At 53.9% G+C, this 23,682-nt stretch overlaps 1 protein-coding gene across 12 annotated transcripts in view; it reads right to left on the reverse strand.

Annotated features, from left to right (window-relative positions):
• Iqca1 (IQ motif containing with AAA domain 1) overlaps positions 1-23,682 on the reverse strand; it is a 126,485-nt gene that overhangs the window by 44,859 nt on the left and 57,944 nt on the right. For 8 of the 12 annotated variants that reach the window (XM_048808792.1, XM_048808791.1, XM_048808790.1 and 5 more), the window contains 4 exons: positions 23,036-23,155; positions 8,428-8,503; positions 3,674-3,780; positions 3,428-3,523 (listed from right to left, as the gene is read on the reverse strand). In XM_048808792.1, coding sequence (XP_048664749.1) covers positions 3,428-3,523; positions 3,674-3,780; positions 8,428-8,503; positions 23,036-23,155 — 399 coding nt within the window. The remainder of the gene's footprint in view (positions 1-3,427; positions 3,524-3,673; positions 3,781-8,427; positions 8,504-23,035; positions 23,156-23,682) is intronic. The other 4 variants (XM_048808787.1, XM_048808797.1, XM_048808795.1 and 1 more) reach the window with 4 other exon arrangements.

The following is a 23,682-nucleotide window of genomic DNA, read 5'->3' on the forward strand; positions in this document are numbered from 1 at the left end:
AATACACAACATCTTCGTCACCTCTGTCCTGGCTGAGTCACTACAGGCTCTTGGAGGTGGGATTGTGCCACACACTGGCTTCTTTCAAACTCTATCACAACATGGAGCTTCATGGTCATGACCGCACAGCTGCGCTTCTGTCATTGTCTCTGGTTTTTCAGAATCTTCTTTCCAGGTAACAGCAGAGCCACCCATAGAAGGCTCCCGTGGTCCTTCCCGGGTTCCTGCAGCAGCCGTGTCTTGCAGAACTGCCTCACAGGATCCCGGCCAGGTCGTCAACACCCACAGTCAAGTGCACTACATTTCCACGAGGACACGGCGGGCACGGTCCCTCAGGGGCCCTTTGCTGCCCCCTTGCCTTCCAAGACGCCCCACTGTTAACCCTGGAAGCCAATCGCCAGCTCTCCATCCTATCAATCCTCTTCATCTGTCAAGAGTGCTATTCCATTGCAGGCTGACCTTAGGAGGTCAGCGCTTGCTTCACACATTCGTGCGCTTTGACGTAGGATGGCGTTAACTGCCACGTCTTCTAGAGAACCGACCTCTCTGGTCTCTGTGGCTGCTTTTGACTCAGGGTCTGCTCTGCAGAAGTGAAGCCTCTTCTTGCTTTTGGTGGGGACTCGCATGAGGTCCTCCCCAGCCTTCCACACACAGCCTCTACGTGTCCTTGAGTCTAAAAGGAGCCATCTGTGGGCAGCACACAGCTGGTTCTTGTTTCAAAACAGACTTTCAGTCCCTCTGTATTTTTTGATCAGTGAGTTTAATCCATATGCACTTACGTTATTGACAGATAAGGACTTGCTATTGCTTTAACTGTTTTCTGTTTCTTTTGTGGTTCCCTCTTGCTGCTCTCCTTGGTGAGCTGGTGATTTTCTGTAGTGATACACTCTGGATCTTTCCTGGGCTAGGCCTGTGGGTCGGCCTGCAGTGCTGGGTCCAGGTGCACAAATCTGTGGTGGCGTCAGGAGCTCCCCTCTCACCCACCCCACAGGGAGGCCCCGCAGGCCAAGTGGGCCTCCGTGATGTGACCCGTGGGCTTGGGAAGAGCAAGGACAGGACCTGGACAACATGAAATGTTTCTTCTTACTCTCTCCAAAGTGTTGCTCGTTTCTGCACCTCATCCAGGTGCTGCATCCTCTCACCCAGGTGCTGCATCCTCTCACCTGGATTCTAGGCTCCTATGAGGATCCACCTGCCTGTGGGTGGTTGATCAATCGGTGTTTCTTGGGGGAGTGAGGATGGACTCCTTTTCTGCCATTTTGCTGATCCTATCCTTGTTTAAATGTGACAAGTTTTATCTATATATCCAAGCCCTCAGGAGGAGAGCCAAACCTGCCAGGAACTCCAGGCTTCTCTAGGAACTTCTGTGTCCTTAGGTTTTTGTGATTAAAACAAGTCGGGGACTTGAGGTCTCTCTCTCCTGCAAGAGGCAGGACCTCACCCCGGGACGTCAGGGCGGAGGACAGCTCACCCAAGGAACATTGCTGTCCTGTAGCCAGAATCTTGCTTTTGGCAGGACAGATCTCAGTCTTGCTGTCTTTCGTATTCCCTGTGCACCCGGCCTCGGTGCTCAATAGACACTAACTGAATGAAATAAAAAGACGTTCTGCCCCCGGGGTGTGATTCCGGATCTCCAAATCACCAGAGGGTGGAACAGACCACAATCAAAGCTGATTAATTTGTGATGGGAAATATGATTGTCGAGAGAAGCAGGCTGGGGACTCGCCCTCCTTAAGAGAATGACATGGCAGTGCAGCCACTCATCAGGAGTTGAGTTCCAGGCAGGAGAGGAGGTGGTGGGATGCTCCTGAGGCCACAGTGACACCCGAGACGCCCCCTAGTCTACAGGAATCAATCTGCGTAGGATCCAGATGTAATACATAGTTTATTCAGTAAGACACACTGAGGATTCACTGGGTGCCAGGAAGGGTGACAGGGGAGCAGAAGACAGACGCGCAGCCTGCACTCGGGCCCTTCAGGGGAGTTGGAGACAGTGAGGGACTCTGGACTCTGGATAGACTCTGGTCAAGCCACTCTCCCTGGAAAGTGCTGGGTGACTACCAACAGATTCAGCCCCTCGGATTCCTCCTGCTTCGTTTCTTCTGTGGCTCGTAGTCTTCCCACGGAGGAATACACAGTGCCCAGTGAACTTCCGGCTTATGGAATTAAATCCCAGTCCGTCACATCCCAGGGTTCACCCCTGGGTCACCTGGACTGGAGTTTTGGGTATGCCACGCTCTGTGGTTCCACAATTACAGTCCACCTCTTAGAGCACCCTGATATCCTTTGTGACGGCACAATCCCTGGCCTCATGGCGAGGGCAGCCAGCCTGCAGGAGATGAGAAGGTGGCTGCCAGGAGAGCGAGTGGGCCTGGTCTGATCTGGGGTGAGGTAGGCAGTGAGGTGGTTGGTGAGAGGCGAAAGCTGATCCCAGCCAGGGGGGTCCAGTTTCACGTCTGGTTTTGTTCAGTTGAATTTCCACATCCAGTCATTAAAACAGCCTTGTCTGCAGATCTGAGAGACATGCATGGAGCTGAGGGGTAGGAACAGATGCCCTCACTAGGGAGTGAGGACCTCATGGGGCCACAGTGTGCGGGGAGCTCAGTTGCCCTCAGAGTTGAACTGAGAAACCAGGATAATATGGGCTAGGAGCGTCATCCCGGGCCACGGGCCCCTGGGCTGGGAAAGCCAGACGTGAGTGTGGAGAACCCCAGAGGGACTGTGTCTGTCCCTCGGCCACAGACCCTGGGGAAGCGTCAGAGGCTCAGCTGCCGTGCTCATGCCCATGCCCCAGGGTGACATCTTGGCCTTCTGCCTTGGGTATTCTGGCCCCGGTGGCAGGACTGTCTCTAACTCCCCTGAAGGGCCGAATGCAGGCTGCGTGTCTGTCCTCTGCTCCCCATCTCTGAAGGTGAAGCAGGGGACCAAGTACCTGAACTTTGGATATTCTAGTCCAGGTGGCTGCTCCATACCAGGGGAGACAGGGTGGGGGAAACTTAAGGGCCAACTCACCCGATTCCTTCTGTTCTGACCTCCCCACCCCCCACAAGCCTGGTCGTTGCCACTGGCCATCTTTAAAGATCTACCTCCAGGGGGAGAGGAGGCAGGGGCACTCGGGCATGAGCTCTGGTTCCTCTGGTAGTTCTCATCCTGCCCATGGGGCTTGGGCATCTGATGCTGCCCCTGCTGAGGGGTCGAGGAAGTTACTGTCAGAGGACAGAGTGGAGCCTGTGTATGAGTCCCCTCAGAGGGCCAAGAGGCCGACCCACTGAGCTTACCAAAGGAAGGCGTGCTGGCCCTCGAGGTCCTGGGGACAGCCACCTGGTCTGCTAGGTGGCCCACCCTGGCGCCCCACTGTGCAGGCAGGGCCTCCATCCTGTCACTGAACGAGCCACCTCCCCCCGCTGCCCCACATCCTCACACTCACCTTCTTCCCTTTCTTTCCCGCTCTGACCGGAAGCTCGATTTCCTTGTTCACTGCTAGTTTTAAGTTTTTTAGCTCCTGTCGCATCAACTCATCAACCTGCGGGAAGACGAAACACCACTTCTCAGTGACCTTGCATGCCTGGTGGTTTTCTTGGTGAAATTCAAAAACTGCTTCTAATCTGAAGGGTGGTCACGAGCAGGCAGTGCCAAGAAGCCGAGTCACTGAGCGGTGACAGGTGTGCTGTACCTGCGCCCTGATCTCCGCCTCCACTTCCTTCCGTTTCTCCTTCTTGATCAGCTCTTCGTCATAGTCTTGAGGGAAATTCTGAGATTCATCTTTATTCATCCACGTGTCTATACCGAGAAGGGCAAGGGAGAGAGAACGAGAGGACGTCAGCACGCGGGCCTCAGGAAGCTGCTGTTAGGACCAACACAAGCCTCCCTTTCATCCTCTTGTTGGGGGAGCGTGAATAAAACAGGCCAGAGAGGACGGACTTACGGGCACGCTAATGTAACACCTTGACAAAGAGGAGAACTGCTAATGGGAAACAGGCAGATGGTACCCCGTCCCGTGACTCAGACCAGTAAAACAGCATGCACAGTGGGACCAGACAATGACAGGCTCTATTTCTGTGATGTGTTCTATCACTTTATTATTCACTGAAGTGTGAGAGTTGTGGCTGTTGCACTTGCCCACCGTTGACCCCTCCCTGTGATTGACCCCTCCCTGTGACTGACCCTTCCCTGATACTTGCAAACAGGCCAAGCCCACGAGTGCTGCTTTCTCCTAACCAACAGTATATTTTTTGAATTACTTTTTGAATGTTTTGGAAATCACACATTTTGAACTTCCCTCTTGCCTTCCCCTGGTGGTTCAGGAGTTGGATCCAGAGAAATGTGACCCAAGAGAAAACAAGGATGACCTATATCACTCAGAGAAGCAGGGGACGGCGGGAACAGAGCCTGTCTGGGTCACTCAAGGTCCAGAAGGGTCCTCGCAGGCTCTGCTTACCTACCTCCCACCAAAAAGAAAAATGATGGAACTGGGCCAGGCAGGGCTGTGAGAGGTGCCAGCTGATGGCCGTCTCTGCCACCCAGATGCGAGGCTGAGCCTTGTGGGACCCAAGGTTGCAGGGGTGGGATTTTTGAAAATGATGCTGTTAAAAGGCCCCAGATTTCTTCTAGAATAGAATGCCTAGTGTGGCCTTGGAATGAACAGACAAGAAATAAACCACACAGAGGGTAGAATTTTCACAGCAGTTCCCCGTACAGAAGCCACTGAGAGGTGGCCGGGTGACAGGGGCACAAGCAGATGAGAATGCTGGGGTGGGGAGAGGGATGGGTCCTGCCTCCATGGGTCTGCAGTCCTCTGAGGGTGACCGCAGGGGGAGGGTGAAGTTCAAGAGGCCGTAACCCAGACCAGGGAGGTGACCAGCTTGGAACTGAGGTGTGAAGTCCAAAGGGGAGAGGACCCGGAAGGGCGGCTGGAGGGGAGTGGGCCTGCAGGAGATGGCTGGAGGCCTGGGCTCAAGTTCTGTTCTCGTAAATAATCCTCCCTGCGAGCCAGCCAGAGACCCGTCAGAAAAGTTACGTGTAAATTGTCCACAACACTCTGTTGGCGTCGTTAAAGAGAAGCAGGTGACGGTGGGAAGCTTCTTCTTCACCGTGAATCCCCCCAGAATGTGCACTACGGTTAGCTTGCAAGATCCCCCATGGCTGCCCTGGCTGATGGTGCCCTCATCTGAAGGCAGGTGCTGCCATTAGTGCATTTTCTGAAACGTACATGAGCTTAAACTACGGAATGCTTTAAACTGTAGGAATAACAGATGCTTCCTTTATGGGTTGAAGATCATAACCTTTCCCCTCAAAAACACTAGGAAAGGCTTCAATGTGTTGGAATGCGCCATTTCCTAGTAATAGCTTTTTCAAGCAGGTTCCCCTGGAGGATTGCTAAGTCTTCACCAACAGCAAAACCCACCTGTCACATTAAGGTATTTTAAAGCAAAATGGCTTTGTAATTTACAGGGAGCTGCTTTTCTTTTTCATTGGATACACTAAAATCTGGGAACGACCGATCCAACAATAAAAGGAGCGCAGAATACATATCAGAAAGGGAGCACGGCTTGGTTATTTATGTACAAACAGTTGCAAGTAACACATTCTCTGGCCCGAGTTGCAGAGATGTTTTAAAATGAAGCACCGCGCACAGGCTTTTCCTATTTCCCCCTTGATGGTCTCAACGGGTTGAGTTTTCCACCAAAACTTTGCTTTTCTCATGACACTTTTGCACAGGGCACTTTTCAATCCCTTTAAGAATTTCATGGGCATTTATAATTGCAGGAAGCTGAGCATGACCCTCAAGGGCAGCAACTGCCCCAACTGGCTTTTATCCCAAGAATGTGAAAAGCAGGCCAGGGCTGGTTCACACGTAGGGGAGAGTGGCCCAGGAGGGGCCCAGGGGGGTTAATCTGAGTGATTAAAATGCTAATGTCTTATTTGAAAAGGAAAACCTTTGATTGTAAAGAAAAGAATTCTAAGATGAAGAGATTTGATTTCTTCAAGTTACCAAAGACCTGGCAGATAGCACATTCCTGGCACCGTCCAGCACGGAGGGCACTGCAGGCCCTTCTGGAGGGACGCTGCTCGGTTTCTCAGCCTTCGAGGAAACAGACATGACACAAAAGGCGGGGACAGCTCGAGAGCTCTCCTGTGTGGCTTAGCAGGTTGCAAGGCTGAGCTTCCCATGGGAATGTTAGATTTTCCCCAAATTAATTTTTGCGTTTTGTCAAAGGGATGTGTGCACATTGTTACAGAATCAGAGTAGCAGAGGACGATCAGAACACTGTCCCGCCTGTCTACCTCGGTCACACTGTCTATGACATTCATTCCCATGTTCATTCTTTCACTCAAGAACAGGTGGAATGAGTCCAGTTGTTAAACTGGGACTTTGCTGAGTGCTGCTATGGCCGGGTGCTGCTCTCAGAGCAGGTAGAAGGTCCTGTCCCAGGGACTCAGCACCCGGCTGCAGGAAGCCTCAGGATAGACCCTGGCACTAACTTCAAGGCTGGTAGGGAGAGCCAGGCAGGGTGAGCTGCCCACGGGTGGCTCCTTTCACATGGGCTGCAGGGCAGTGGGGACAGAGTACAAGGACCTGGCAGTGGGGAGAGCCAGGCACCTGGAGGAAGTGCGGGGCCCAGCAGCAGGTGAGCACCCAGCTCCCCAGGAGCCTTCCGCGGTCCTCAGGTCCTGGGTCCTCCTAATGTCCACAAGGTGTGCTTCCAGGCTCCCTCCTGACTTGCCCAAGTGGGAGCGGAGGCCTGTGCACTACCTGTCTTCCTCTTGCCCTCGTTTTCTCCAAGTTACGTAGGAGAAGGGAGCTGGGCCTTCCACAGCCTGAGTGTGAGTGCAGCTGCAGACACAGGGGCCCCTGCAGCTCCCAGGGGAGCTCCTCTGGGCCTCCTGAGGACGGGCTCCCCAAAATGAGGGAGTGACAAGAAAGTGGGACAGCAGCAGGATGTCCCCAATGTCAAGGGAAGGCCAAGGCCAAGGACGACACTGCACGGCAGCTCCCAGGGGAGGGCTGCAGAGCACACCACGAGGGACCCTCTGGAAGGCTGGGAGGTCCTGCACCAGAGTGCGACACCAAGGGGGGCTGTCCTCAGGGGCAAAGACAGCCGTGTGCAAAGCAGCGTTTTAATAACATTGTTGCTCTTGTTACTGACACACCTGAGGGCCCTCAGCTAGGCCTGTGACCCTGCAGCGCCCTCGCTAGCCAGACCTGCAGGATGTCACTGCCGTCATCCTCACCAACACCAATGGCCCTGCTCACGCCACCTCCCAGCCCATCCACGGCTGCAGCCACAACACTGCAGCAGCTGTGCGGGGTCACCTTCCCACCTCAGGCTGGTTCACACTGACAGGTTGAAGCCGCCCTGTCAGCGTTGGCTGAGTGGCCATGTGAGGAGGTAACGTGAGTGCTAGCCGCCACGTGCTCTGCACTGCTGCAGGTTAAAGAGCTGACGAGCCTCAGCCCTGGATGGCTGGTGGCCTCCCTGCCGCCTCTCGACAGGGACAGCAATGTGTCTGGGCACTCAGTCAACGTTAGCTGACTCTCTTTGACCTCCTTCCTCCCTGTGAGAGCAGGTGCCATGTCCTGTGGACGTCACAGTGCCCTGTGGCTCCACCTCAGTTGGTATTGGGTGAAATGCTGGGCCCTTCTTGGCACTCGGGGTCTGTCAGAGGATTGAGGTGGCACAGGGACATGGTTATCTCATAAAGCTATCATGGGAAACCTAAAACTATGTTGACATTGTCCCTCAGGATGAGACACACTTTACTGAGATGAAAACCTTGAATCAACTTTAAAACAAATAGATCTATGTCAGTGGCAGTACCAGCGCTGTCCAGATAAGTCAGAATTGGGAAGGAAGCATGTGACGGACTGAGGTTTGGGAAGATTCTTATTGCATTTTTCAGGAATTTCCACAATAGTACTAATGACCAGGGTCATTTTGACAGGTCACTCTGCATTGGGCTTTATCCTCAGGGTGGAGGAGCACTAGAGGAACTGGATCAGAGTTCTAGCAAATTAAAATAGAAAGGTCTGGAAGACCAATTCATACTCGGATCGTGCCAGATTCTGGCCGTGCGAATCCTGTTGAACAGCTGTTGGGAGGACTCAGGGACGGCCCTGCTCTAACAGGACCCCGCATCCCGTGTGCCCGTGGTGTGGATTTCCTCCATGTAAACAATCTAGGGAATACTTCTCCTCCCTCCACCAAGCAGGAGAACAGTCAGCTGAAGAATGAAGGCTCAAAAAATAGGACAGAAGTTCTGAACATGTTCTTGTCCCACGTGTGTCTCACTCAGCCACCAAGTACATGCCTTTAAGCCACCAGAAGGAACGGGTGACCTACAGGGAACCCTGGTGGCTTGCAGCTGGCTGCCTCTCTTGGTTGTGCCCTTGGGTGCCCGGTGGCCAGGAGCACTCTCCAGACTGACCTTTGTATACGTCACTCCCTTCCTTCATGGAGGGGAGGAAGGCGCTCCTTGACATCTTCCACTCCTCCTCTTCTTCCTGTTCAGAGCAGAACAACGTCCTTGTTAACCGCAGGCTGAAGGTCAGCTAGTAAGAGGTGCATATGTGGTGGTGCCGGACAGTGGTTTGTCATGACGGTCCTGCTGGGTCACCAGGGGGCTCTGCTCCTGGCCACCATGAGCAAGGATTGCTGTGTCCACCAACAGGGCATGGATGGCCGGCTCAGCGAGGTGTCCCCTGCCTGTTCTGCTTTCCCTCCTCAGGGTCTCCCAGGGGCACACAGCCCATGGTTTGGTCCTGTCTTATAATGACCTGGGGCCTTCCGTGGCAGAAGGCGGAATCCTTCCCCATCCCTTCCAGAGTTTCCACAACCTGGCTGGGAGCTGTCCCCATCCTGCGCTCCACTGTGTCACTTACCAGTCCTGGGCTTCTACAGGGACAAGAACTGCTCCTTCCTCTTGCTCACCTGAACCTGGAAACCAGTCCTGGGCAGCAACCTGCTGCCAGGGGCCCAGCGTCCTTCCTAGAGCCGGGTCCTACTGGCCTCTGCAGCCGGGGCAGAGAGCACCTGGCCTCGCCCTCCTTGGCTCCTGCTGCTGAGTGTGCTGAGAGGGGGATGGTAACTACCGCCACCTGCATGGGCAGCGCTCTGCTCCTAGCCCCAGGTTCCCACTCGTCTCTGTCCCTGGGCCTCCAGGCCCATCAGCTCCCAGCTGGGAGAGCCACAGGATAACGTCTGTACCACCCCAGGAGTCATGTTTCCCTGACCGTCACCCTCAGAAAGGGCAAAGGGACACGCTGGTCTTTACCATGTCTGTGAGGAGCTTCGCGCTGCACTCCCCGCCTTTAGAGGAGCTGAGGATGCGGCAACGTGAGACGGTGCCACCCGACTGCTGTGAGCACCGCGGCTCAGGGCACCCGACAGCCCTTCCAGGGTCAGGTTCTGGGTGCAGCCCCCGATCACCCACGGTGCGCCCACATGCCCTGGGCTGCGCAGCGCCTGCTGGGGACCCTGGCTTTCCCCTTCTCCTTCATCCTGTAGCCAAGCAGGCAGCAGACCCCGCCTGCTCTGCCTCCTACACTTTCTGGGGAACTCTCCCCTCTGCTTGGGCCCCTTGCTCCCGAAGGCCACTCAGGGCCACCCTCTGTCCTGCCAGAGGGTCGGGAGGGCAGATCCAACCTGATGGCTTCCTTCCTTTGAAGCCCCACAGTGACACCCCTGTGAGAGCTCCTCAGGGCCTTGGTCCCCACAGGACAGAGTCCAAGCCCTCCAGCAGGCCCAGCCAGCGCTCCCAGGAGTGGCACCCAGACCAGGTCCCGCCTGCTCCTGCCACCTGCACACGAGTCACCTCCCACCTGACAAAGCTGCAGCCACACCCAGAAGGCCACAGAGAAGGCGCAATGGCAGCTCTTTTCTGCTTCCTGCTCCTTCCTCCTGCTGCCCCTCTGCCTGGAGGCTGCCCTCCTCGAAGGCTTTCTGATGACCTTGGACTTGGCAGGACTTCTCTCCCCCAGCCATCCTCTTCCATGGCTGCCTGGCCCCCGGGGCCAGCTTCCCCATCTGCACACTGGCCGGGCCTTGCCCACCCATCTGTGTCCTTCCTGTGATCACCTTCCATTCCCACCAGACAGAGGGCCCTGGGCGCAGCGAGGCCTCAACAGCCCCGGGGTCTTGCACCTCTACCTGTCTGCAATGGGCATTGGAAGAACAGTTGTTGGCTTAGAGGAGAACCGCAGCGTACATGTCCCATCCTTAGAGAAATGGGTAAATGTGGAATGTCCATACAACAGAGCGGACACTCCCGTGGAAGGACGGAGGCACTGACACACTGTAACAGGACAAACCCTGAAGGCATCATGGGGAGTGAAGCCAGACACCGGGAAAGGGTCTGGCACCTTGGTTAGAGTTTCCTAACACATTAGAAGAAGACACAACTGTCAATGGAGGGACCACCGGGTTCATCGCCACCTCCCACCTGCTAAGGAGGCCAGCATGGCTTCGGGCCAGTGGCATTGAACTGAGCACACACCGACTGTTAGCTGGACAGGTGTGGCCATGGTGGGCCACGTGCGAAGGAATGGCCTTGGGCTTCCTGGAGTGGGTTCCAATCCAGAGCTTGTGGTGCCTGCTCCCTGGGGAATGTGATTCCCACCCCAATTCACACTAGATTCTGTCAGCTATCTCTGAAGCAAACACAGCTCTGGTCAAGGGAGGGGCCAGCCCAGATACCTCCAATGGCTCCCTGTGGTCCGCCTTCATCAAACACCTGCCCCATGGCATGGTCAGTGTCCAGCTGGCCTTCACAGTTTCTGTGTCCCTGATACCCATCTGTGCTGAGCGCCCTGGACTCTGACCAACCTCTGACCCAGGTAGCTCAGCTCTGCTTGGCTGAGGGGCCCATTGGTCTATCCAACAGGTATTACCAGGCTGCAGGTATGGACATGCTCTGGCTTTCCTGGAACTTTTAGGGAGGACAGGGAGACATTCGAAATGGGAGAGCCCAAGGGCTACACAGTGGAGGTCCAGGGTACGTCTGGGGCTCACAGGACCCTGGACCCCAGCTTATACGACATGCAGGGTGCTGAGGCTGGTGGGAAGCCACCTGCCCTGAAGAACTGGGCCCAGAAATACCAGGGGCTCAAACCTGTGAGGCCACTAGCCACCTTCCAGGGCCCCCTGAAACCCACCTAGGACACAAGCTTGGGGTCAGCCACTCGAGGCTGCCAGGACATAGTCTGGAAAGCCAAACCTGCCTGGGAAGCAGACACAGCAGCATTGGGCAAGGAGGAACCTGGTGGAGACGGATCACAGACCGAGAAGCGAAGTCTCTGGGGTGGGTGTCCCAGGGCGTTATTTATTACCTGGCTCTCTCTCGTCCCGTCTCCTCCCGTCTCCCTTCTCTCTCTAGTGCTCACTAAGGACCCATGGATCTGAACACTCTGTAGTCGACATTCGTTTTCAACACTCATATGGTCCCTGCTGGCCTCTGGGAGCCCCTACAGGAGGGGAGGCTGGGCCATCAAGGATAGATGAAGAGGAGGAAGAGGAGGAGGAGGACTTCAGGGAAGGGAGCGTGTGGCTGGACAGCGTTTCCAGCAGAGGCAACGGCGCACGTGGACTTGAGCTTTGTTTGGACGACTGGAAGAGGTTCAGCACATGTGGGCTGGGTGGGTGGACATGAGTGGGGGCAGGGAAAGAAGAGGGGGACAGACTGGCGAGGCAGAGAGAGGGAGCAGACAGAGGCGCTGGGCCTTGGAAGGGCCTGGAGCCACGCTCCTCAAGCTGGGACCTGGTATGAGGCAGGGCTGTACGGCAGGATTGGCCACGGGGACACCACCCTGGTGGGGTGGGGAGCTGGAGCAGAGGCACAGGAGGGTGCCCACCTTCTCTCTGGCCAGAATTCCCTTCTTCTGGGCGCCTGTTTCTTGGTGGAGACGCATTGGCCACTTGTGAGCAGGTTCTCACGGCTCTCCGGGGCTGAGACCCCTCCTGGTGGGAACTCCACCCGTCCCGAGGACGTCTCCTGCTCTGTGTAGAACCAGCACAGTGCCTTGCATGGAACGGGCGTGTCAGGCATGTTCATAAAAACATAACTGTACAACTTCATTCCTATGATAACTACCAAGTTCTCCAGGGAAATAAGCATCGTCAGGCCTGTTTTGGAAACTTCTGATCCTGACGGTTTGGAATAGCGAATGCTAAACATTCCCAGGACTTAACGCAGCTCAGCTTTCCATTGGTGATGACGTAATTGGCAGTTACACGAGGTGCGTCAACCAGAGGAGAAAGAGCAGTGGAAGTCTCTGCTTTCCCTGTCACACGTGTTTCTGTTGGGTTGCTGTTTTAAACAGGTTATGTGTTGCCCGTTTTGACGGTTGCCGGCAGAGAAGACTCCATGAGGAGGTTTGAAGCCACCATCCCAATTCCAAAGTCATTTTCCCCTTTGAATCTTTTCTTGGGACAGAGACAGATCAGTACACGGGTCACTTTGTCCCAGTGCTGCCCTTTCTGATGGAAACGTCTTGGCCATTACCCCCACCGTTCTCAGTTGGGCCAAGTGGCCAGAAACTGTTCCGAGCAGAGGGAAGCCCTGTTCGAGGAGCCCAGCAGGCAGGCGGTCACCAGTCACGGGGCAGGGAAGCACAGGAGCGCTGGCCAGCTGGGAGTGTGCGAGGGAGGACCTCTGAAGTCGTCAGGGGAGATGGACAAAGAATTAAGCTTGTGGATCTGGGTCCTGAGGGTGCCCCAGCCCAGTGTGTCCACCTTCTCAGCTGTGAACCTGAGCCTAGACACACTCCTGCCTTCTGTTCACTCAGAACTGTCCACATGCCACTGGGGGCCCTCTGTGTAGACACCAGCCAGGGACAGCCAGAGAGTTAGGGGCCAGCTTGCAGCAGCTCCCCCACATCCTCCTGCTGGCTCAGGTACAACCATGTCAGACATTTTGCAAAGAGTGCTTATTAACTGCACAAGAACACCATCCCAAGGCCGTATAAAATTTAAAATCCAGAGGAAAAACTCAGCCCCTCACCGTCACCTTTAAGCTAGGACTCTCCCTCTTCCTCTTTGCTTGCTCAGACACATGCCACATCTGTTAATATCAGTGTCACTGCAGGGACTTACAAGTTTGGCCAGACGACGAGGTGGAACGCGGTGTTTCCTTGGGGGGTATTTCCTCATGTGTGGCTGAACGCCGCCGCCATTCTGTTTGGGGTTTGTTTCCTGACTTTCTGACCTCGCCTTGGTTTCAGGGAAATGTGTCTGAGCCTGTCTGCTCACTGCACACACTTGCTGAGCACTGGCTGGGGGTGGGGGGCACAGGAGTGTGTCCTTCCGCTCCGCCTCCAGGGCCTGCCTCACACCACGGTCCTCTGCCCATGGTGCCTGCCAGAGTCACCTCTAACCAGTTGGTTCCTGGGCCCTGGGCGCTCCTGTGCCATCACACACATTTCCCCATAGATGCGGGGGTGCCTTCCCTGTCCAGGCCGCCTGGTGCAGCCAGGCCTCTGCGCTCTGGCCTGTTTGCTCGGGTGGAGGCCATGGCCAGCCCTTGTTCCGACACTCCCTTCTTCTCAACGGGGAGTAGCCTGCTCCACTAGGGGCGTATCTTAACCCAGTGGGGAGCTTAGAAACAAAACTCCCAATGCCCAGCACGTTCCCAGATCAATTCAGCAAGACCACTCTCCACAGGACATGGACACTGGGTTTTTTTTTCTTCTTCTTAAAACCATCCAGGCAATCCTAATGTGCAGCCAGAGCGAGGTCCACAGATGACCGATTGCCTCTTACCAGCCCAAGGCTCATTCCTGGAGCCTCAGGACTGCCCAGATCTTCCTGCCCAGAGTCTGCTCGAGGCGAAACCTCTCGGCTCCTTTACCCTGGCTCCCCGAGGACCTCTGGGTTGCTCTCCCTCCTCACTGCCTTCTCGGGGCACATTCTCCTTAGTCAGGCTCCCAGCGAAGGGACAGTACTGGTTCAGTGGTCCCCAGTGGAGCCATGGTCAGGTTATCCTGGGCCTGAGACTGTGAAGGCAGCCCACGGTCACGCCTGCTTCTGGACATTTCCATCACACCAGGAGTCTGGGAGTGGACAGAGTCCTCCTGACCTTCCACGCACTCACCATGGACAGATCCGTCCTGCTTCAAGACGGTCCTGCTGGTTTTGCCCTATGTGCCCGTCAGCTTGGGCTGCTGTTGGCTGATAACCAACAGAACTTCCTTGCTCACAGTCCTGGAGGGAGGTCCACTGTTAGAGTCTGTAAACAAGTCAAAATAACACCTGGCATTTTGCCAGGGGATTGTTAGAGTTCGTAAACAAGTCTGGATGGTGCCTGGCAAAATGCCAGAGGGAGTGGTTTGAGAAGTAACAAAAGCGAGCCATTAAATGTGGAGATTCCTGATTGGTTGACTGCTGTATCTAGTTTATGTTAATTAGATAAGCTGTGTGGAATGTATAAATACTGCTCCTGTCCTGCAATAAATGGCTCCTACTCCTGCTGTATCAACGTACACAAGTTATTCGTCACCCCCCGGTTATTCTGCCGCAGCCGGACTGCAGCAGTCCACGATGAAGGCACCAGCAGATCTGGTGTCTGGAGAGGGCCACTCCCTGCTTCACAGGTGGGGCCTCTGGCTGCGTCCTCATGTGGAGGAAGGGGCAGGACAGCTCTCCGGGCCTCTTTTATAAGGGCACTAACCACATGACCTCCTCCCTCATGGCCTGATCACCTCCCAGGAGCCCCCTCTCCTAACACCTCACAATGGGAATTAGGATTCCAACACATGAATTTGGGGGGACACAGATGTTCAGACCATAGTGACTAATACATGCCAGTTCCTTACACCTGGTCCCCGAGTGGCGCCATGCTCCATCACCACACTCTCCATCCCTTCCCAGGCTCGCTGGCTGAGCGCACAGTGAACGAACGGGGCAGGCTGGTTCTCAATACCGGGGCCTGTCTCTGGGCCGGGCCTGCGTGGTGTCTGTCCTCTGCCTCGCCCACCAGCACACTGTCAGCTGGGGTCTGCAGCACCTGACCTTCTCTTTCTGCAGACTGAGCCATTTCCACAGCTCCTGCCTTCTGGGACACCTCGCCGCAGCCCATTCAGCAGCGGGAGGGTCTCCTGTGCTGTGGTGACCCTCGGCCACACTCCTGGGCAGCCAGTCCTCTCAGGCAGCTCCCTGCTCTCTCTCTACGGCCACTGGGTTACTAAGTTGCTCAGGACAAAGTGGTTGCTTTGTAACAAAAAAACTGCTGGAGGCCTGCTGCTCTGAGTATATTTATAAAGTGGGTTTATTAAAAGTGTCCATTTTTAGTAGGTTCCCATCTGCTGTATGAAAGCTGTTTTTCTACAGCACAGACTAGTGCCGTGGGCAGGATGCTTTTGAGATATGCTGAGGGATGCAGGGATGCATTGAGGAGGGATGTTTCTAGAAGAGGTTTCATTGCCAAGAATTTTATTCTATCCATTTTAGTGAAACTAGGAGAACAGACGGACAGAATGGTAGAATACCACGGGCCGAGTGGCTGATAATCAACAGCCCGCGGAGGCACCTCCCCAATGTGAACCACTAGGAGACTTTTTTGCTTGGCCTGAAGAGTGGCTCCGATGCATGGCGGTCAGGCTGGAAGGTTTCTACTGCCAGTAGTGGGCACCTGCAGCAGGCTGCTGACACTCCCCCTGCGATGGCACATCGCGTGCAGCAAAGTTCAGACAAGGCAGCGCCCTTCACATATGAAAAGTTCAGGCATGCATTTTGGCATATGTCGGTTAGCTCACAAGTTCAGGTGTCAAACTGACCCCATAGCAGCTTCCAGCGCACCTGCTTCTCCCTGCAGGGTCTGTGTCTGGGGTGGGGCTGGGGCCCACTGGTGCCTCCGAAGCACTGATTATTTCCCACTGAAAGGATGATCTTCCACTTCTCTAGGTTTAGAAGTGGAAATCAGCCTTCATGGCCAGAGACAAGAGTTTAAAATAAAAATGAACTAAAATAATATGCTAGCCGGTGCAACTGAACTCGAAAACACACCCAAGCATCTCAGAACTATTTCTGAACCTGCCTTCAGAATGTAGTTTTGCTTCTTTGCTCATCCATTTCTATCAGCACCAGAGATTCACAGCTCTTTGTATCTTTCAGGACTCAGAATGCTATTCTTTTGCACACACACACACACAAAACAGAGCTGAGAGATGGCTCGGCCCTACGTGTATCTGCTCAATTCTCTTTGTGAAGGTGTTTGGTTTTTTCCAGAGGAGCCTCCTGGTTAGATGATCCCAGGGGCTATGGGAACCCGGTGGCGCTCCCTCCCCAGGAGCACACCCCCCAGCCCAGGCTCACCCCAACTCCACGGTCCCCTTGCTCTGCTCTGGCAACAGGCCTCACAGCTGGGGGAGCTGCCCCCTGTCCTATGCCCCGGCTGACCCACTGCATGAGGACTCCCTGACATGGGGCTCTCAGTCTCCAGAGTGGAAACCCATGCTCCTCCTTGGCACTTCCTCCCCTTTTCCCGACTCAGATCCCATCACAGGATGTTACAGTCAGTGACCAGTGGGAACAGTGTGTTACAAGAAAGCAGTTCACATTCATGCATGAAGAAACTTCTGGAAAGATAACACCTGAAAGTTAATGATGGTTAATCTTGTGTGACGGGTTCCAAGTGATTTTTACTTATGGTGTTTTTTTTTTTTACTACTCAAAAACTGAGATAGTTAATTTTACTTGTCACTTTGAGGGGACCATGCGATGCCTAGCTATCTGGTTGAACACTATTTCTGGGTACATCTGTAAGAGTGCTTCTGGAATAGGTCAGCATTTGAACCAGTGGACTGGGGGACCTGGACGGCCCTCCCCACTGAGGGTGGCATCATCTGGTCCCACTGAGGGTGGCATCATCTGGTCCCTGGAGCCCTGCAGAGGACCCAAAGGTGGAGGAAGGCCCACCGGAGCCCGGCTGTCTGAGCTGGGATGCAGTCTCACCCACCGCAGGCTCCTGGCTCTCAGGCCACAGACTATGCCACTGGCTTTGAGCTGGCAGATGGCCCATGGTCGTCTCTCTCTCTCTCTCTCTCTCTCTCTCTCTCTCATACACACTCCACACACACACACACACACACACACACACACACCCCTCACCCCTATCTCCTGGCGGTTCTCTTCCCCACCCCCACTGGTTCTGGTTCTCTGGAGAGCCGCCCTGACTGGCACAGGAACCTGTGCGTTCCCAAGGCACTGAGCGCGTCCAGCTTGGGTGGTGAGTATTACGGAGTGCTTGATAGGACTTTGGGGTGGGATCGGGGAAGGGGCCTGGGAAATGCAGCCTCTGGACATTGGCACCTGGGTCATCAGGGAAAGGTGAGAGCTGAGACCTGCTGTGTCTGGTTCTGACCCTGGTGGCCCTGGTTGTGGCAGGGCCTTGGACCACTTGAGTCCTGGGCAGCCCCCTCCAGGCCCCCGCACAGCCGCCTCGCTCTGTGCAGCTTTGACCCAAGAGGGCCTCCCTCCTCACAGAGCCCCCTGGCTCTGCCTCCACCGCGTCCTCAGCTCTCCCTGCTCACTGTGGAAGTGCAGAAGGAGAACCTTCCTGTTCTTGCAGAAATTCACACACCTGGGCAAGTACCCTGGGACTCCACGGTGCTGAACGTCATCCTGCTTCCCGGGCTGTTCCTGGCCCCTCTGGTCTCACCCTTTCTCCTGTCCCAAAGTGTAGCTGAGCCCAGATTCTCCCCTATGCCACATGGGTTCCTTACAGCACACCCACCCCTGTCCTCTACAGAGCCTCCTGCGCAGGGCAAGTCCTTGCCTACACAACCAGTCTCCCTGCATCTGTCCTGAGCTCCCGGCAGGAGTGGAGAGTTCTGGAACCAGCTCCTCTGCCTCCGCCCCTCACCTTCCTACAGTTCCACTTGCAACCCCCGGAACCCCCCCAGCACCACAGGCTCCTCCAGCATTGTCAGTGCGGCCAGTCCACCTGGCTGATGCCCCTCAGTGAAGTCCTGAGCTCGTCCCTTCCTCCGGAGGTGACAAGTGCACCGCTCTGGGTTCCAAGTGCTGTGGTTGGTGCCATCAGAATTCAGGGTCCTTCTGGATGCTGCAGGGGCAGACAGAAGATGGCAGCAGAGGGGCAGGGGCTTTGGCTAAAGGCAATGGTCCCTCCTGGTCACGTAGCAGCCACAGAGCTAGGCAGACCCGGGTTAAGAATGGAGCCCCAGAGACCCCCTGACTGACGCTCCATGACTCCACAGAGGCTCCAGGGCCTGCAGGCCACCAGTCTCCTCTCCAGGTGCGGTCTCTTCTTCCTGTGGCCCTTCTGAGTGACCAAACGTGTCCTTTCTCTAGGCCGTGCTTCTTGGATTGAAAAGGGAGAGAGACCCCTTGAAACAGAGAAGGCTCACATGCCTTTCTCCCAGAGAATGCAGTTCCACATACAAGTTCATGTATTTTTTTCTGGGGGTCTACCCATTGGGGTCTCTGTTCCCTGGTGAGGACCCCATTCTTTCAATAGCTCAAGTGCTCAGCCTCTCCCTTCTCCACATCACCCTCTCTTACTGCATCACAGTGGGTACAGAGGTGCTCCACATATGTCTTGGGCCAAGAGCCTGGAGAGGAGGGACAGCGGTCAGACACAGCTGGGTGGCCCCACAGATGACAACTTGCAAAGCTAATTGTGCAGTGTCTAGATCCAAGGGTGTTCCCAGAAGAATTTAGCACTAGTTAAGTCTAAATTCACTGGCTGCAGTGAATTTAGAGAAGACTCTAGCATTCATGTGACAAATCATGTGTTATGTTCTGGTTGAAAACATTAGAAGTAATTCCAAATGGTTTAATATGTGACTTGGGAAAAAAAAAAAAAGAAGAGAAAAAAGTTGAAGAATGCACTTCATAGTGTCCCATTTCTGTTGTTTTTGTTTCCAAAGCCAATGTGAGGTCCACCTCACGGACTTCGAGAAACAGTGAAAGCAATTCTGCAGAGTTGGTTAGAGGTTTGGAAAAAAGGTCCTGGTGACGGCATGAGTCCCCTTACTCCTTCTGTGCAATCCTTAACAATTTTGATTTAAAACCAAGGGTCCAATGAAAACTGTTTTTATACTGTTAAATTTTGAGAATTCTTTCTATACTAGGGATACCAATCCTTTGTTAGACAGTTTGCAAATATTTTCTCCCAGTCTACAGCTTGTGTTCTCACCCTCTGCACTGGGCCATTCACAGAGCAAAAGGTTTTGAATTTGGTGAGGTCCAACTGAAGCCAGAATTAAACAGGCAGGCAGTGTAGACAGGTAGATCCAGTCAGGTGGATCAAGGAGGCCAAGTTTGAGTGAATCCCGGGAAGTTGCAGACTGTCCCCTGAGGGACTGAAATGTGAGTTCCTTCAGAGCCCTTCCTCCTCCCTGACCAAGAACCTGCCCTGCTCCAGCCTGTTGCCAAGGTGACCTGTCCCAGGAACTGCCCCTGCCTACAGGGAGCCAGAAAGTTGTTAATGTGTCCTGGGCTGCCCCATCCTGCCCTTGCCCCTTCAGCCCACCTGTGTCCCACCTTTGGGCCATCACACCATCCCACTGTCCCACTGTCCCACTGTCCCACCGAGCACTCCAGGCCTAGTCCTGGGCCTAGTCACTTATGCAGGAAGGAGAAAGATAAGAAGAAAAGGAAGGAGAACAAAGGATCCTAGGACGTATAAAAAGGGCAGAACACCTCGCCTCTGGGGACACCAGGATACCAGCTCTGGCCCCCTTCTCCCTCCTGGGAGAACCCTATGTCACCCCTTTTTAAATAAACCCTGTTTTATATGCCTGCCTTGGCGTGCTTCTCTAATGTCCAGACTTCAACATGTGGGAAGCAGGACTCATCACCATAACCGGCGTATCACAATCTGTCAAACTGTCCTACTATGTATGCTACTTTTGGTGTCGATACTAAAATCCCGCTGCATAGCCCAGGTCCTTGAAGGTTGGTTCCCGTGTGTTCATCTCAGTCCTCATGGCTTTATGTTTAACGCCATGACACAGTTTGAGCTGATACGTGGACAAGGTGTGAGGCTTAGGTGAAGATTCCTTTTCTTGCCTGATGGAAGACTAAGTTCTGAAGCTCCTGAGGGAATATGAGCTCCAATGAGCGCCAAGCTGCAGACGAAGACGTCTGATGGAGCGCTTGTGTTTTCTCCTCCCCCATCTCAGTCTGGAGAGTGTCCAGATCCAGAAAAGGAGCAGAAAACTTTCAGATTTTAAACATTGCATTGCTTTGTGAACTTTTTGATGCAATGATCAAAGGACTGCAAGATTATGAGTCACAGATCACTTATTTTAAAATGTTCTGTGTGCCATTGCAGAGGTTCCCACATGACACTCCTCTTTCCTTACTCCTCCAGCCCCACAGTAAGCCGGAAATTCAGACACTGAATCATTGTGAAACTCAACTGAGACACCCAGTGGTTCCTATGGCTCTTTTTACACCTATAATACTCTCCCAGGCCCCATATCATGCTTATTTGTAACTATCTCATGGACTTGTGGAAATTCTAACCTTCTACCTGGGTGATATTCTAGAAAGATACTTTTTTTTGATTAAAAGAAGTTGGTTGAAGAGATAATCCTATCTTGTCTTTTAATATGAGGTCTTCTCACATTTTCTGCCTGGTGATCAATAAGTCATAAATCATAAGATCCCCTCAAGAACGATCCCACAGCCTGGCTGCTGTGTGAGGGGCAGGGGCAGGTAACCCAGGATCTATGCAAGGTCACCAGAACTCCTGTGGTCTCTCCCGTCTTGCTGTCTGATCATGAAGACTCACAGATGTATTTTTCTACACATCAAAATACAAATCCCCACACAAGAATTGGAATAGCTGGTCTCAGGAATGGTTCTAGAAACTCCACAAGTGATCATAGAATAATTTTAAAGAGTCCACCAAAAGGATAATTTGATCTCCAAAAAAGTTTGGTAACATAATTTAAATGCATTATTTTCATTAGAGATCACCATTTCTTCTTTTACTAATCACGGCATCCCTTTGTAGATCTGTACTTTCCATGAAGACATTAATTTAAAAGCAATTCTGAAGCATTTTCCCTTTCATTTGTAAGTACTTCATAAATGCTGATGCTCTTAAACTTTGCTTTTGTCCCAAACTGTTCATCATTAATTGAGTCTTTAATGGATAGTTAATAAAATCCCTTCACCCACCAATGACCAGATTGCATGGCTGATAAATTCAGATTTTTATGGAGCAAGCTTCACTAACAGTGAATTTTTTTAATTTGCAAGTGTAAAGTCCCTCATGCATATTTAGAGGAAAAGATGCTTACAATAAAATTGAAATTCTTCCAATTCTCCTTATTTGTAGGTGCTTCAAAATTATCTTGCAGAGTGAGAAGAGGTTCTAAAGGTTAACTGTGCCCAGTGAGTTGTCCTTCCCCCCCTAAAGCAAGTGAGAACTCTGGTCCAGGCAGGCCAGTGGGGCACTGGGAGCTCTCTTGGGCCGAGCTTCCTGAAACACTCAGGTGGCGGCCCAGGCCCAGGTCTAATGGGAGCATCACTCATAAGAGACAGGTGAAGGCGAACTCTGACGCAGTTGCCAGAGAGCCATCGGCTAATCTCGGGGGGCAGGAGAACCCTTCCCATCTGTCCCGGTGGCACGTGCTGGGCTGGGTTTTGGTGCTGTCGCCTGATGGTCCTTGGCTGCTGGCTGCCCCAGCAGGGGTGTAACTCACAGGAGGGCCTCCCTAAGACCGGAGCTGATTCATGGTGAAATGTGGGGGGGCAATGGTGCTGTGTGCTGTTGGCGCTGGCCCCAGGGACCCGGGAATCCACTGCCTTGGTTCTGAGAGGGCATCAAGGGCATCTGCTACCAGTGGCTTGGGTTAGGCCCCAAATGAGCAACAACGGGGGGTGTCTCTTCTTTTGCTTATGCAGTGGGACAATAATGGGACATGGCTAAAGAAAGCCGCAAGTACCAACGAGGCCGATGAAGGACCTGCTGCTCATCAGAGGGGCGCGGCAAGGGGAAGGACAGTCACCTCCAGCTGGCCAGCGCCAGTCGTGCCAGGGGCTTCTGGCGATGTGCTGGTCCTTGTCCCCACGGTCTCCCCTGTGTGTGTGCAGATGGGGGCATTGACGGGTTATGTCTACCTTCTCACTCTGGCTCTTGCTCACGTGTCCCTTGGCCCAGCCCTTTCTCCCACTGTAACCTGGCCCCAGTGTTCCCAGGCACAGTCTGTCCGTCCGCCTTGTTGCTTCTCCCACAGGGAAGTCCCCGAGTCTGAGGGTTGGCTGTGACCGTGTCCTGGAACACCAGGAGCATGCCCCTCGCTGCCTGAGCCACAGCTGGTCTCTGCCTCTAAACAGGGTCACCGGGGTCACGACCCTCAGGGATCCAATGTTCTGGCTGGCTGAGTCACAGTGGGACCGTAGCTTTGGGGGCCCACTCTTGGAGGTGAAGCAGAGGACACTTCTGGTCAGCTGCGAGGCAGCACTGGCTGTACAGTAAGCTCTTACACGGAGGACGGTGCCATCTTGAGGTGTGAGCTCCACTTCCCACAACGGAGTTCACACCCAGAGCACGCGACAGCCCTGGGGACGCCCCCTCCCATGTGCACGAAGATGAAGCCCCGCCAACAACCACAGCAAGGCAGCAGCACCTGGCGGGGCGCACCCTCCTCTCCACCCCACCAGGCAGGCCCAGTGACACCGTGTGGATTCTGGCCTCCTCTGGACAGTCACCGTGAGTGACAAATTTCAACGAATGTATGTGGGCTAAATTAGACACGGTTATTCTGATTTTCCGGAGGTGACTTGGTTTGTAAAACGTGTTTTCCTTCTCTCCACCCCACCTTTGAGGAGAGATTAGGGGGTAATTTGTTTTGAGGAATGAAAATTCAAAGCTCTGCAACTTCTGAGCCGCAAGCCTGCCACTTACCCTGAGAGTTTAAGTTGTGGAAAAGATGGCCACTGATGTCCATCAACAAAAAACAAAGTGGGAACCTGGCGGTTGGAATGGTTTCCCCAGGAAACGAGAGCCGTCTCAGGAGAGTTCAAAAGGGGCGCTGGGAAAAAGGAACCGTCTCTGAACGGCTCACCTTTACCTTGGGCTTCTCCTTCACCACCTTCTTCTTCTCCTCCTTTTTGGCCTTCTTTCCCTTCTTCTTCTTCTTGTTCTTTTCTTCCTCTTCTTGGCTTGCAACGATATCTTCAATCACCTGGAAAACAACCCAACAATCACCGCGCTCAGGCAGCAGTGGGCGAGGTCGCTCCTGTCTGGAGTGCCCTGCTGTCGGGACCCTTCTCTGCCTGCTCTGGGCTGGGATGAGCTCTGGGGTGGCAAGGCCACCATCTAGTAGAGCTGACTTGTCTGCAGGAGGCAGCAGAGGAGCCCAGAGGGGACTATGCAGAGCTGGACCCTTGTGAGTCCAGGTCCCCCTAGCTCAGAGCTGCCCCTGCTCCAGGGGTCCCTCAAACTCCAGACATCTGGGCCTCCTCAACGTCCAGCAGCAGCTGGGCACGCCCCACCTCGACCTGCAAGTTGAGGATGCCACTTCCAGCCTGGACCCCGATGGTGACAGGAGTTCTCGTAATAACTTCCCCTTTCCATGAGTTCTCTGAGTTTTCTTTCTTCACCCAAGACATAATTTATATTTCCTATAAAATGTAAAATTCTCTTTCAACGGTACCTCCATCCCATCACACCTGGACTGATACTATGGGAGGAGGAGGACAGGTCTGGGAA

This window comes from Marmota marmota, unplaced genomic scaffold (genome assembly GCF_001458135.2).
Source record: "Marmota marmota marmota unplaced genomic scaffold, marMar, whole genome shotgun sequence".
Taxonomy (NCBI): Eukaryota; Metazoa; Chordata; class Mammalia; order Rodentia; family Sciuridae; genus Marmota; species Marmota marmota.